Source organism: Canis aureus, chromosome 7 (assembly GCF_053574225.1).
Source record: "Canis aureus isolate CA01 chromosome 7, VMU_Caureus_v.1.0, whole genome shotgun sequence".
Lineage (NCBI taxonomy): Eukaryota > Metazoa > Chordata > Mammalia > Carnivora > Canidae > Canis > Canis aureus.
The window spans coordinates 61,818,647-61,832,854 of record NC_135617.1 but is presented as its reverse complement, the minus strand read 5'-3'; the positions used below and the strand labels follow the sequence as shown (position 1 = coordinate 61,832,854).

The following is a 14,208-nucleotide window of genomic DNA, read 5'->3' as shown; positions in this document are numbered from 1 at the left end:
GGTCACAGGTGACTGTCACAAAAAAAGACCCCCACACACACATCTAGGGCAGTATGGTCTGCTTTGTTCCCTTATCTGTGGTTTCCTGACACCTCATCATTTTGGGGATTTCTGTGAGGCTGATCCCGCAGGCCCCTACCTACCTCTCCCTACCCAGCCCCACCAGTCCCTTACTCAAAAAGACTTGATTCTCGGTCCCCTCTCCCCAAGAGAGGCCTCAACACCCCTCCAGAGCCTGAGTCCGGAGCAAAGCTGGTGCTGGCCACACCCTCCCCATAAGCCAAGGTTGGCAACCCCTCCAAAGTCAAGAGAGAGGGAAGTCACCTGAATGCGATTCCACATTGGTGCAGCTGCCGGCCCCCATCCCCCCCCGCCCCCCCGCAGCCCTCATTTTACATCAAACTGCCTCTTCTGACTTGGAGTTCGTTGGTGGGCGGGTGGATTTCTCATCTTGTCTTCTCTCCTCTGGTCCAGAAGAGCCATGAAGGCAGAGGGCCCCTGACGCGGTGCCGGGTGGCCTGAGTGAGTCCCTGGCCACTGCCACCTAGAGGCAGATCCAGCGGTGTGCTGGAGCCAGCTCCCATGGGCCTGAGGGGGAGGACTGGGGGCATCTCTCAACTCCACAGCCAGTGACTTCATGTTGGTGACCTCTGAAGCCAGCAGCAGAGGCCTGCAAACTGGGGTTTCTTTTTTTCTAGACAGCCTGTCGTTAACTCTTTGCCAGCACACCACTGGGTGAATCCATTTCTAGGAGTCCCAGCTCATTCTAGGTGGGGAGATGCATTCAATGGAGCATCCTTTTGGAGCATAAGAGTTTGGGGCTGGGATGGGATGGAGGGACAGGATTCTGGAGATCCAGACTTGCATCAAGGCCCCAGGCCTCCCTGGATGCCATTCTCTGAAAAGAAGATGGTGAGTAGGGAAGAAGGATGTGAGCCCCCCTAGAGGTCCCTCACAGTAGAGAGTCCAGGATTTTCTGTTTGTTGTTGGTAGGCGCACTCTCTCTCTCAAAAGTCAGAGGCTTTCCTCAAGTGCCTGGCAATCCTCGGCGGGAAGCCGGCCACTTGGCTTCTGTACCAGGTCTCTCCTGCCCAGTTATCGGTATTTGCGGAGCGGCAGGGGAAGGAGCCTGGGGTCTCTTCGTATGCAGACTTGCCCTTAACTCCCAGCTTCTAGAGCGACCCTTCTCTCTACTCCAGCCTCTCCAGTCCAAAGCTCCAGAATGATCTCCAGCCAGGGGCGAGAGATGGATGCCCAGAGATGTCCATCCTGCTGCCTTGCAGAAGGCATCTGGGGAACCCTTTGCTCCTTCCACAGGCTTTCCACTTGTCCTCCTATTTCTGCTCCACTCCGTCCTGCACCCCAGCTTCCAGGGCACCTCTGCACCCACTCTGAGCCTGCAGAGCCCTGTGCCAGGTGTAGGTGCTGTGTCCCTACCAACCTCCACATCCTCCTGTTCTCTGAAAGTGTTTGGGTTTCGACTTCCTGAGCGCTGAGATCCATCTGCCTTCTGTTGTCCAACATTTTATTAGAACCTCTCACCTGCTGTCTTCTCTCCCTTTGTCTCTGTGGGTTGGTAGGTTTAAACATTTTATTGCCATTTTAGTTGATTTTGAAAAGCAGAGAAAAATTCAAGTTTTTGGTCTCGGTGTAACTAAAAGTTATATATCCACTCAACCACCCAGGAGACCCTTGCTGAGTCCCCGAAGGTGGAGTCTTTAGGTTGCAAAGATGAACTGGAACCATGTCTGCCCTCCCCACCGGAGAACCTGCTGGGGTGTGATGGGGGCCCAGCATTTTCACTCCAGCTGGGATACCTTCTCCTCTCCACTGGGAGTGGTCTCCCCCTTGAGGTTCACCTTGGTAGTGCAGCCTTGATGGAAGCTTCAGGGACCTTTCAAAGAAGCTGGCCCAGGTCCCCATCGGTGTGGGTGGGATAGTTTTAGAAGGCAAAGACCGGGTGCTTAGAGCTCTGCTCTGTTTCTGTGGAGGTGGAGAGTGGGGGACAGGATCAGTCAGGCCCTCCCATCTCTTAGCTCGGCTTCCACCTCCGCACACCTGCCCCCCACACTCCCTCTCCTTGGCACCATTCGGCCAGGTGTCTCCTCTCACCTGCTATGGCACCTGTCCCAGGAGGGATTCCTGTAGACAAAGCAGCCTGGGGAAGCCACCAGGCCTCTCTACTGTGTCCACCGCATAAGCTGTCCACCCTGCCCCTCTGTACCTCTCTTGTGTGTCCACCTCTTCTTGCAGGCCTCGGTATGGATCCCAACCCTCCTGACTTGGTAACCGTGTCTGGGAGAATGGAGAGTGGGATAGAGAGAGGCCACAGGAGAGGGAAAAGCTGGGCTCTGGGATTGGGAAGCTGGCGGACTTCTTTCCCACCTTGGGACAGAGAAAAGGGGTGAGGAGCTCCCCATCCAAAGGTTTTGAGACCCCTGTCACTGGAATTGTTTCTGCAGAAGGGCCACAGGGAAGACGTTGGAGTAGGAGCCCTAGGGCTTTCCCCCCACCCCCACCTGGGCCTTCCTCAGAGATTTAAGGGTTTAGGTTAAAAGCATGGTGGTGAGATGGAAAACTTTGGTACCACCACTTCAAATTTCTGTGAACCTCAATGATTTTCTTTCTTTCTTTCTTATTTATTTATTTATTTATTTATTTATTTATTTATTTATTTATGAGAGACACACAGAGAGAGGCAGAGACACAGGCAGAGGGAGAAGCCGGCTACCTGCAGGGAGCCTGATGCAGGACTCGACCCCAGGACCCTGGGATCACGCCCTGAACTGAAGGCAGATGCACAACCTCTGAGCCACCCAGACATCACTCAGGATGATTTTTCTGTCCCCTGTTCCTCTTGTGTCACGTGGAAATAATCCCACCTCACAGGGCCATTGTAAGCCTATTCCGAAAGCTTAGCTCAGCACCCTGGACACAGGAGCCGTTGGTTGGTAGCTCCATCCTACTTCAGCCTTTAATTCCTCCTTCCATCGTGAGTGCACGCACTCACTCACTCAATGTTTTCCTGCGCTAGAGCCCCTGTCAGGTGTCACCCTCCAAAGGTAACTGAGGAGTGTTGCCTGAGGGGAGTGATTGCAGAGAAGTGGGCATAGCTCAGGGACTGGTGACCTGCTCGGGGAGTGGCCACAGGTGGAAGCTCTTCTGACTCCCGAGCCTGAGTGGTGGAGGGAGGCAGCTCTGTCCCAGGAGCCCAGAGAGGGAGCTTTCGTAGGAGCTGTGGTTGAAGGTAGAAGAAAACAACCAGGGCCCAAACTGGGACCCAGTAGGGAGGGCGGGGAACAAATACCCAGCCTTTTCTCTCCTACTGGTCTCCTTCCACGGCTTCCCAGTGGATGAATTCCCAGAGGGCAGAGGAGCCCCAGTGATCCCCATCCACAGGGGTCAGCCCCCTGGGGCTCAGGGCACGCAGCCTCTACCCGGAGTTCCTGAAGACAGGCTGACAATATTTTTTTGTATTTTATTTTTTAAACGATTTTATATCTTTCTTCATGAGAGACACAGAAAAAGAGGCAGAGACATAGGCAGAGGGAGAAGCAGGCTCCCTGCAGGGAGCCTGATGCGGGACTCGATCCCAGGACCCCAGGATCATGACCTGAAGGCAGACGCTCAACCGCTGAGCCCCCCAGGCATCCCGACAGGCTGACAATGAACAGCTGCTTATAATTCGAGAAATAAATGAGCACCATGTATGTTATTGTAGAAGTATGAATGTTGTCACACATGTGAAGGTGACTTCTGTGACTTCCACCTTCTGCTGTTCCTGCCTTTGCACAGTCCTCCTCCTCTGAGTGTGGGGGACACCCGTGACTCGCTGCTAACCCACAGAACGTGGCAAAGGTAATGGGTTGGCGTTGCCTTGCTTAGTTATGTTATATAAGCTTCAGTTGTAGCAGACTGGAGAGAGATTCTTCTTGCTGGCTCAATGAAATAAGTGGCCACATTGAGGAGTCCATGTAGCAAGGAACTTTGGACTGCTTCTAGAAACTGCAGGCAGCCTCTAGGACCTGAGAGTGGCCTCTAGACTGTATCCAGCAAGAAGCCAGGGCCCTCTGTCCTATAGCCAGGAAATGAATTCAGCCAACAACCTGAATGATGTGGAATTGGATTCTTCCCCAGTCAAGCCTCCGGATGCCAACACGGTCCAAATGACACCACAGCCCCTTGAGACCTGGGGCAGAGGACCCAGTGAAGCTATGCTCAGACTCCTGGCCCCCAGTGACCACGGGATAATAAATGTGTAGAGTTGGAAGCTACTGACCTTGTGGTAATGTTCGAGCAGCATAGAAAGCTCATATAACACATAAGCAAACTGTCAGTGCACTGAGGTCAGAAAACTGAATTCTGCAGAGGGGGGGGGCATGTTTGTGCTCTGGAGGGAGGGTGGGGAGGATGTAAATAGGGAGTGATGGAAAGATGAGCTGTTCCCTCATCCTTGAGGCTTTCAGTCCAAACCCCGAACCCGAGAGGACTCCATGGACAAAGACGCCAGCCTGGGCCCCAGGTCCACTGCCTCCAGCCCCATATCCAAGACACACCCCAGACAGCTTGATGGAAGCGGGCAGGCCCCAGCGGCCTGCATTCATCACTCTGCCTAGTGCGCCCTGCATTCATCACTTTAGGCAGAGGAGAGGCAAAGCCGTCCTGTTTGGTTTCTTTTTCAAAAATAGCTATCCTCTGTTTTTGTGAGCAACATGCGTTTACTAGAAACCATTTAAAAATACAGATAATTCTTAAAAAGCAAAGATTAAAATTTCACTGGTGATGTCATGACCCAGAGATGAGCCCTGTTAACATTTTGACTGCTTCCTTCTAGTTACAAGTATCATGAATACAACAGTGCTATGTGATAGGGACAACCCTCATCACAGATGGGCCCCTAAGATTGGCCTGGGAACTTTCTGGGAGAGGCAGTAGCAGCTTACCATGCACCTGCATGCTGTCACCCTCACACACACACACACACACACACACACACATGTCCCCTAGTCCACTAGGCATGCATTCATTGTCCCCTATCCCTATGCCCCTGGCAGGCGGTGGTATCAAGTGTGGAATCAAATGGAAGGTTGAATTCAGGCCTTTCAGGATGAGAAAGATTCAGTCCCTAGGAATGTAAGAGTGTAGTCAGAAGAGGACCAGTGAGTGTGTGTACATGGCCATGTGTACTTGTACAGTGTTAGGTAGGAGGACTTTTCCCCCTGGCTGCTCAGGACTCTGTCTCGGAAGCCCACAAACTGCATCACTCAGGTGCTCTCATATATTAACTATCCGTGGTGTGACTGGAACCCCTTAATTGTGATGGCCAAGTGCAGTGCACAGCCTCGACAACTGTACACAGCAGCCCTGTCAGGAGCCCACAGTAGGGCCAGCTGTTGAAGAGGAACCAGCTCTATCTCCTATGTACCTCAATTCCACGTCGGAGGACAGGGACCAAAAACACTAAGAACGCACTCAAAAACAGAAGGGAATGGAGGTAACAGGATCAGAACAACCACTGCCTGGTAAGAAGGGATAAGGAGATTGCAAAATGGGTAAGAAAATCCTCTCACCTATCAGCTCAAGGCTGTAATCCTGGGCCTCTGCTTCCCTAAGCTTTGTTCTATTTTCACTCCTCTTTCCTAGGAGCGGTTCCCATTGGCTGCAAGGGTTTAGTGGGGACTTAACACTGGTTCTCTGGCATCTCCTGGTTTGCACGTCCCCCCATCACCTTTGTCCCTCTGCTCACCTCCTCCCCACATTTCCTTGCCCCGTCAGACCCTCTTTGCTCAGCTCTGGAGGACTCTGGCCTGTGAGCGAGGAGGACCCAGCGCTAGAAGGCCCAGCGCCCCGTGTGCAGCGGCGGCGAGAACAGGACCCGTCCGCCTCGGGCCCCAGCCACCCGCAGGCCCAGGAGATGGGCAATGTAATGGACGGCAAGTCGGTGGAGGAGCTGAGCAGCACCGAGTGCCACCAGTGGTACAAGAAGTTCATGACCGAGTGCCCCTCCGGCCAGCTCACCCTCTACGAGTTCCGCCAGTTTTTCGGCCTCAAGAACCTGAGCCCGTCTGCCAGCCAGTATGTGGAGCAGATGTTCGAGACCTTTGACTTCAACAAAGTGAGCAGAGGCCTGGGTGGAGGGGGGCGCTGGAGGGTCCCCCCGGGAGGCACGGCCTGCACAGGCTGCGGGGAGCAGGTGCCAGGACGTGGTGTCTGCCGGAGGAGGGAGCGTGCCTCTGTGTAGCTGGGGCTACGTTAGGGAGTCAATTGACCTAATATTCACTGAGCACCTACTGTGAGTCAGGCACTAGGGGTTCAGAGGTAAACCAGACCCCTCTGTGCCCTCACTTGCCAGCGGAAGACAGAGCGGTCTGCAGGTTCGTGTACCCAGGAGCCCAGTCTAACGGCTTCCCCTGCCTCTTGCACACACATGTCTTGGTTTACTCCAGAACAAGGGCAAACACTTACGAGACAGTCACCGAGCACCCTACTAAGTGGCAGGTGCTGCACCTGGTGCTTTTGCCCAGACCCTTAGGTGCTCACAGGGTGGAGGAGGAGAAGGAGGAGTGGAGCGGAGAGAGCAGGGTGAGAAGCCTCCATTTCCTGGTGGCCTGGCACAGGCAGGCCCTTCTTATGTGGCTCGTCCCTGATGCTCTGTGGTCACTTCTGATGCTCTGGTGACAGGCAAGGCTGCCTGGTCGCTGGGACGTCCAGGTTCCTCCCAACTCCAAAGTGTCCAGTGACCTCAGCTCACCTTCTCTCAAGTGGGTCTGAAGGTCTGCACAGTGGTCAAGTTGTACTCTCCCTGTGCAATCACCGGGACACTGGGTGAGGACCTCCTGGTTAGCTAGAGGCTGCACAAGGAGCTGGGCACAGTGAGTTTTCATCAGCTTGTGGCCTTGTGCCCAGCATCTCCCCCATCCTCAGCTCAGTACCCACATCTGCCATGGATGTTGAGAGCATGAGTTAAGATGTGTGTTGGTTTCAAGAGCAAATTTTCCATTTATTTGGAGCAATTGAGTCAAGATGCAGTAGTAGAAGGACCCAAGTCTCTGAACCAGTCTCCCCACCCCCCCCACCACCCCCCCGCTGGCGCTCACTTGAAGCACAGGATGTGGCAATGCTCTACCGTGAGTCCACCTCCAGCCAGGGAGAGGCTGCCCAGAGCCTTCCTGGCCCCCCTCGCTGCCCAGAGGTCCAAACACCACTGTGCCCAGGGCTTCTAAGGATAGCTGGGGCTCAGAGGCTATTTAAAACTCACTAATATTTAGGGTCAAGGGCCAAAGCAGATTATGGGCTTTGGGTCCCAAGCTCAAGGGCAGCATCCTGGTGCTCACTGGCTTTCCTGGAGGAGCTGTGGGGGAACAGAATACTGGAGCCTGTGGCATGGAGACCAGAAAGGATGGTTATCTCTCTGCTGGAGCCCCCAGTGCTCCAGAAGAAGGAATAACTCCTGAACAGGAGGAGGAAAGTCAATGGTTGAGCCTCAACATCTTACACCCCAACACACCGAAATATCTCAGCTTCTCATCTGCTAGGGAAACCTTTGGGGTCAAGACACATCTCCAGAAGGACCCCCTACAGTCACATGTCTGACTCCAGGGAGGGACAACCCACCAACCCTGCATTTGCAGGCACCACCTCTATTGTCCCAAACCTGACCTCTTTGATTACACCACACACGCCTTCACCTTAGGGCCTTTGTCACACCCGGGATCCTCTTCCTCCAGAATTCTGCTTGGCTCACACCTTCCCCTGCTATAAGTCTCCATCCCACTGACACCTGCCCAGATGTCCTGGTTGAAACCCTGTTTAACTGGGGCTAGCCCCTGCCCCTGCACTTCTGGTCCCATCATCCCACTCCAGAGCAGGTCTCATCTTCTAAGACATGATACCAAATAACACTTTGACACTATTTGTTTTCTGTCTCCCTTGCTGGAATGTGAGCTCCACAAGGGCAGAGATTTTTTCATCTGTCCAGTTCAGTCCTGTATCTTCAGCACCTAGAACAGTGCCTGGACCATCGTAGGTGGTACTTAACAAGTATTTGTTATATGAGTGAATGAACATGTGAGAAATCATGAGTTCTATGGGCGGATTATGTGTTTTATAGTACACATTAATTTAAATGCATCACTGGGAACCCTGGGTGGCTCAGCAGTTGAGTGTCTGCCTTCAGCTCAGGTCATGATCCCGGGATCCTGGATCGAGTCCCACATGGGATCCCTGCAGGAAACCTGCTTTTCTGTCTGCCTATGTGTCTACCTCTCTGTGTGTCTCTCATTTTTATTAAAAAATAAAATTTTTTAAATATTTATTTATTTTCTAAAGATTTTATTTATTTATTCACGAGAGACAGAGAGAGAGAGAGAGGCAGAGACACAGGCAGAGGGTGAAGCAGGCTCCATGCAGGGAGCCTGACATTGGACTCGATCCTGGGTCTCCAGGATCACACCCTGGGCTGTAGGCAGCACTAAACCGCTGCACCACCAGGGCTGCCCAATTTTTTAAAAATTTAAATACATCACTACTAAAATGAAGAGCATCTTTGTGACCTTTCAAGGGCCTCATCTATACCAATGGTATAAATCACACTTGGGACAATGTTGCCTTCTACCCATTGTCCTGAGCACAGAGCAGTGGAGCACATGGGCTAAGACACGGGACACCCAAATGGGAAACTTTTTTTTTTTTTTAAGATTTTATTTATTTATTCATGAGAGACACCGGGAGAGAGGCAGAGACACAGGCAGAGGGAGAAGCGGGCTCCATGCAGGGAGCCCGATGCGGAACTCGATCCCAGGACCCCGGGATCATGCCCTGAGCCCAAGGCAGATGCTCAACCACTGAGCCCCCCAGGTGCCCTCCAAATGGGGAGTCAAACAGGGCTGTGCAAATGATGGCCTGTGGGCCTGTTTTTACAAATGACGTTTCATTAGAACAAACCCCACTCCCGTGTTTACACATCGCCCAAACTGAAATATTTGCTGTGTGGCCCTTTGCAGAAAAAGTCTGCAACCCCTGAGTGAGCAGGCAAGTAGGATCCTAGGGGACTGTGCTGGACGGGCAGGGCTGGGGGTGCAGCAGCGTGAGCGCTGAGTGTGGCGGGGAGGGGGGCCGGAGGAGGAGGTAAGCATGTGCTTTGCTTGCTTCAAAGTTTTGCCTGGGCTTGGCCATGCCTGGCACTCGCACAGGTGCACACAAATTGATGTAAATCTTCACTTCTGCATCTGAGCGCCAGGTAGGATTTAGGAGACCTGGTTTCTAGCCAAGGCTTGCTCGTTCGTTGGTTGTGGGATCTAAGTCCTCTCAACTTCAGCTTTCCTCTGAAAATGGGGACAAAAATCCCACCTCCCAGGGGGTGTGATTAAATGAGGAAAGCATATCATTACTGAATCTAACCCGTCCCACAGTCTTGAAAAGTGGGCACTGTCATTCCCCACTGTCCAGCTGAGGAACCGAGACCCAGAGATACCCCCTGACTTACCCAAGGTCACACCTCTCCTAGGACGTCAATTAGCTCTTCCTGGTGCGAGAGCCCCCTACTTTTCCATTGCCCCTTTTTAGCCTTTTTTTTTTAATTATAAAAGTAATTTTGAAAAAAAAAGTAATTTTGTACAGCTCGCTGTAAACATTTCCCACAATAGACAAAAAAAGTGAAAAGCACAAGTGTCCTCGCCCTATGTCTTTGCCCCGTTTCCTCTTGCCCAGGGAAAACCTCCTTGATTGTTTCTCTTGCTTCTCTGAGCATTGTGGCATGGGGGGGGCTTGCTCTATTCTGAGGACAACCCGGGCCTGGATTGGGCAAGGATGGAATGAGCTAAGGCGTACGTGAAAGCCTATGAACACAGGGAAGCACCACGCGAAGGTTCACTATGATCATGACACCCACTGTGGGGCTGCGGCTCATCAAGGCCTCACCTGAGGCCCAGGGCTGGGACAGCCCAATCTCAGAGGCCATCCTTCCCAGCGTCTGACACATCTTTAATAACCGAGCTCCAGCCCCTGCTTGCATACTTTCAGTGGCAGGGAGCTCATTACTACATAAGGCTGGCAAATCTCCCTGTCAGAGGTCTTTTTTCTGACCCCAGATATGCCTCTGGGTAACTTCCTGGTCCCAGGACCAGGGTCATGAGTAAGTGGAGGAACAGGAGCCGGACTCCAAGTTCACACACTCTGAGTCCAGTGCTCCTTACCTTAGCCTCTCTGCACAACACAGGCTTCCCTCCATGAGCTTCCCTCGGCTTGGGGGCCAGATGAGCAGAGGCAGGCCTCTGTTCTCGGTTTCCCTGACCCCACTGGTGGGGCTGGCAGGGGTGAACAGGGGGTCAGCCTGTGACATTTGGGGGACCCCGGAGAAATACCCCACAGGCAGGTCCAGTGCCACTCTCTCCCATGGTCAACCCCTTTCCCAGGAAGCCTCCCCAAGCCTCTTCTCTGGCCTTTGCCCCGGCAGAGTTGTGTGTTCTTGGTCTGTGACTCCATCCTGTCCTGTCTAGGTGTGTTGTCGTTGCATTACGTCGTGATGGCACAGTGGTCTCATTATAAAAATGAGCACAGGAAGTGTAGTGACAGTAATAGCTAACATTTCCTGAGGGCTGGCTGTATGCAAGGCAATGTTGAGTGCTTTAGATCCAGAAACTCACTTAATGGGGCGTCTGGGTGGCTCAGTGGCTGAGCGGCTGCCTTCGGCCCAGGTCGTGATCCTGAGATCCTGGGATCCTGAGATCCCAGGTTGGGGTCCTGGGATCGAATCCCACCTTGGGCTCCCTGCATGGTGCCTGCTTCTCCCTCTGTCTGTGTCTCTACCTCTCTCTCATGAATAAATAAATAAAATCTTAAAAAAAAAAAAAGAAATTCACTTAATCCCACCACAATCCCACAGAGGTAGGTACTATCATAACTAGTATAGATGAGGAGATTGAGACATCGAGTCCTTTGCCCCAGACCCCACAGCTCTGAGAGGGTGAAGGCAGGATTCAAACCTGTGCCCCAACACCGCATTCCCACCAGGACCAGGTCCATACCCTACTGAAATCTGAAGCCACTCTCAGGGGCGTAGCAGTTGTTCAGCAGAGTTGGAGGAATGGGAAGGAGAAGGGTGCTCCCTGCCTCCCCATCTACCTCCTGCCCTCTCCGCAGCTGGGAAAAGCATGCATTTCCCCGGCAGTGGGGTTTCAGTTCCTCTTCCCCCACCTGCACACCTTTTCACAACAGGAAGGGCTCCAGTTTGAGAATCACCTGGGAGCAGCCAGTGCCCGCAGGCACCAAAATACCAGTGAAGGGAGAGCACCACCTTTCAGCCTGGGGCCAATGGGGCGCCGGGCGGGCAGCCCGGGCGGGACACAACGCTGGGGGGCTGGGGGGCGGCTCCGGGCAGGAAGGCTCAGCCTGTGGCACGGCCTCTGGGAGCGGCTCACGGCGGCCGCGCCTCTCGCCCAGGACGGCTACATCGACTTCATGGAGTACGTGGCGGCGCTCAGCCTGGTCCTCAAGGGGAAGGTGGAACAGAAGCTGCGCTGGTACTTCAAGCTCTACGACGTCGATGGCAACGGATGCATCGACCGCGATGAGCTGCTCACCATCATCCGGGTAACTGCAGGTGCAGAGGGCCGACAGCCCGAGGGCCAGGGCGGGGCGGGTGGGCAGGGTGGGTCTTCAGCAGGCGAACTGCGGTCTCAGGAGGGGACAGGATTGGGACCCAGGGTGAGTCCAGGGCAGGGGTAGGGGGAGGCAGCTGCAAGACCTGGGCCTCCCGCCATCCTGTCTTGGGAGCTTTTTCTTTTTCTTTTCTCTCTTCTTCTTCTTCTTTTTTTTTTTTTAAATTTTATTCATTCATTCATTCATTCATTCATTCGTTCATTCATTCATGAGAGACACACAGAGAGAGGCAGAGACACAGGCAGAGGGAGAAGCAGGCTCCTTGCAGGGAGGCTGATGCGGGACTCCACCCCAGGACCCCGGGCAGACGCTCAACCACTGAGCCACCTGGGTGCCCCAGGCCTGTTTTCTCACCTGTACGGACACAAGCCCTTGCACCCCAGCACGGTCTCCAGTGCCCACTCGGTGGCTCAGGCACCAGCTAGGAAGGCTCCTCTCACTTCTTCTCCCCAGGCCATCCGAGCCATTAACCCCTGCAGCGACTCAACCATGAGTGCCGAAGAGTTCACCAATACGGTGTTCTCCAAGATCGATGTCAACGGGGATGGTGAGGAGGCGGAGATGGGGGCTGCCAGGGGCGGGGCAGGAGGGGAGGAGGAGGCACAAAGGGGCTCTGCCCTCGGCCCCAGGAGTTGGATTTTAGGGACCTCCAGACCAGACTTTGGTCCCTGGCTCCTTTGCCTGCTACCCGCTCAGTCTTGGCTCTGAGCCCCCCATGTAAGACTCCAGCTCGCCCCCCGCCCCCACGATCCCACCAAGGAGATGGGAGGGAACACCCTCCCTGCCCTGACTCCCTTTTCTCTCTGTCCCAGGGGAACTCTCCCTGGAGGAGTTCATTGAGGGCGTCCAGAAGGACCAGATGCTCCTGGACACGCTGACACGGAGCCTGGACCTCACCCGTATCGTGAGAAGGCTCCAGAACGGGGAGCAAGAGGAGGAAGGGGCGGAGGGGGCAGGCGGTGGGGGCACTGAGGCAGCTGGCTGAGCCCACTGCCAGTGTCCTTCTGTACTGGGGAGGGGATGTGTGTTGGTGCCTGGGGTCGTCATTGTAATACTAGATCCAGTCTACTGAACTGAAAGGCACAGTCGCCTCTTTGGGGTGCACGGCCGGGGCAGAAGGGCAGGGGTGGGAGTCCAGAAGGATGGTTCCTGAACCCTGTGCTTGACTCAGCTGGTGGTGACTGCTCCCTGCTGGGGACCCCCAGAGCCCTTCCCTGGCTTCTCCCGGCTTCTCCCAGCTTTCCGTACTGAGCTTCTCCAGTCCCACTCTTTCTTAGGCCAGGAGGCTCTGTCGCAGAACTGGGCTTTCATGGACTCTGACGGAATCCTATAGATCGGGGGGCTGCAGCTTCCGTCTGGGCGTTTTGATCACACACTCAACCTGCACCCAGCACCCTGGAGCCTACTTCTGTGGTGCGTTGATTTGTTCCTCCCTTCCACAAAGCATTTATCGAACACCTCCTTTGTATTAATGCTAGATATTGGACATGCCAAAAAGAGGATAGTTCTTATCCGTAAGGAACTAACAGGCTAAGCATCATTATAATAAAATATGCTAAGAGAAGCTATGGTACTGGACAAAGTCCTCATTTATCCAGAGGAAATCGGTCTTTATGCAGAAGTGACTGCACAGCACCTGTACTTCCGCTACTGGCCCTGCAGTGGTGCCATGTGGTTTCCCACAGCTCTGTGACTCGTTGCCTGTGGTGAGCGTCCTGGCCATCCCTGGTCTAACCTAAATCCCTCTTGCTGCAGTGACACCTGACACCAGTTGGGAAGTGGGACAGGCTATTGGAGGGGGTGGGCATTCCCATTCTTTGCACACCCCAACTTTAGGAATACCTGTCCAAGAACTTGGGGAGAGACACAGGCCGAAGTCGTTGTGATCATTTTTTCAAAGATGCTCCTTCTTCTGGGCTTTGAGTCATCACTTCGGCTGGGTGTGGGGAAGTACAAGGAGTGAATAAAAATCCAAGGGTAGGAGAGAGAAAATAAGGGGCAAGAGGAATGAAGCCTCAGCTGGCAGAGAGCCCCTTCCTCACCCCAAGGGGTGGGGTGGGGACAAGAGGGTCCTACCCATCACCGGGACCACCCTAGACCAGGAAGGCAGCCAGGGCCTGAGCACAGACATGGTGGGAAGGTGGAGGTCAGTGCCAGGAACAGCCAGGGAAAAACATGGTTGACATTTCTTCTCCTTCTCTTGGTGGCTGCCTCTTGGGAAATCCTGAAAGTGGGAGGTGGGAGGGTATTTGAACAGAATTAGGACATTTCCCCAAAGTCAAGGCACATACCACCTTCATGACTTGGGGACAGATCTATGTCCCACCTGGGTTAATTATTTTTCAATCAGCTGTTTTTTACCTAAGATTTGTTTTAAAAATTCTTTTTCAAGATTTAATTTATTTTAGAGAGCAAGTGAGCATAAACAGGGAGGAAGGTCGGAGGGAAAGAGAGAAGCAGGCTCCTCACTGAGCAGGGAGCCTAACATATGGCTTGATCCCAGGACCCCGGGATAATGACTTGAGCCAAACGCTGACGCTCAACCACTGA

The 14,208-nt window shown here is 53.7% G+C and overlaps 1 protein-coding gene across 2 annotated transcripts; it reads left to right on the top strand.

Moving 5' to 3' along the window:
• Positions 1-2,683: 2,683 nt before the first annotated feature.
• GUCA1A (guanylate cyclase activator 1A) lies at positions 2,684-14,088 on the top strand. Of its 2 annotated transcripts, XM_077904026.1 has the most exons (5): positions 2,684-5,522; positions 5,644-6,115; positions 11,440-11,589; positions 12,112-12,205; positions 12,471-14,088. In XM_077904026.1, exons 2-5 carry the CDS (start codon positions 5,915-5,917, stop codon positions 12,641-12,643), a joined length of 618 nt encoding a protein of 205 aa, XP_077760152.1. In that variant the 5' UTR covers positions 2,684-5,522; positions 5,644-5,914; the 3' UTR covers positions 12,644-14,088. The 2 variants fall into 2 exon arrangements, with proteins under 2 accessions (XP_077760152.1, XP_077760151.1); XM_077904025.1 differs by having other exon boundaries at positions 2,684-6,115.
• The last annotated feature ends 120 nt before the right edge of the window (positions 14,089-14,208 follow it).

Excerpts from the sequence above, each read along its gene's own strand:
- GUCA1A (XM_077904026.1), top strand. The coding sequence starts at position 5,915 with ATGGGCAATGTAATGGACGGCAAGTCGGTGGAGGAGCTGAGCAGCACC. Across the intron at positions 11,590-12,111 it reads AGCTGCTCACCATCATCCGG|GCCATCCGAGCCATTAACCC; the intron begins GTAACTGCAGGT and ends TCTTCTCCCCAG. Across the intron at positions 12,206-12,470 it reads GATCGATGTCAACGGGGATG|GGGAACTCTCCCTGGAGGAG; the intron begins GTGAGGAGGCGG and ends TCTCTGTCCCAG.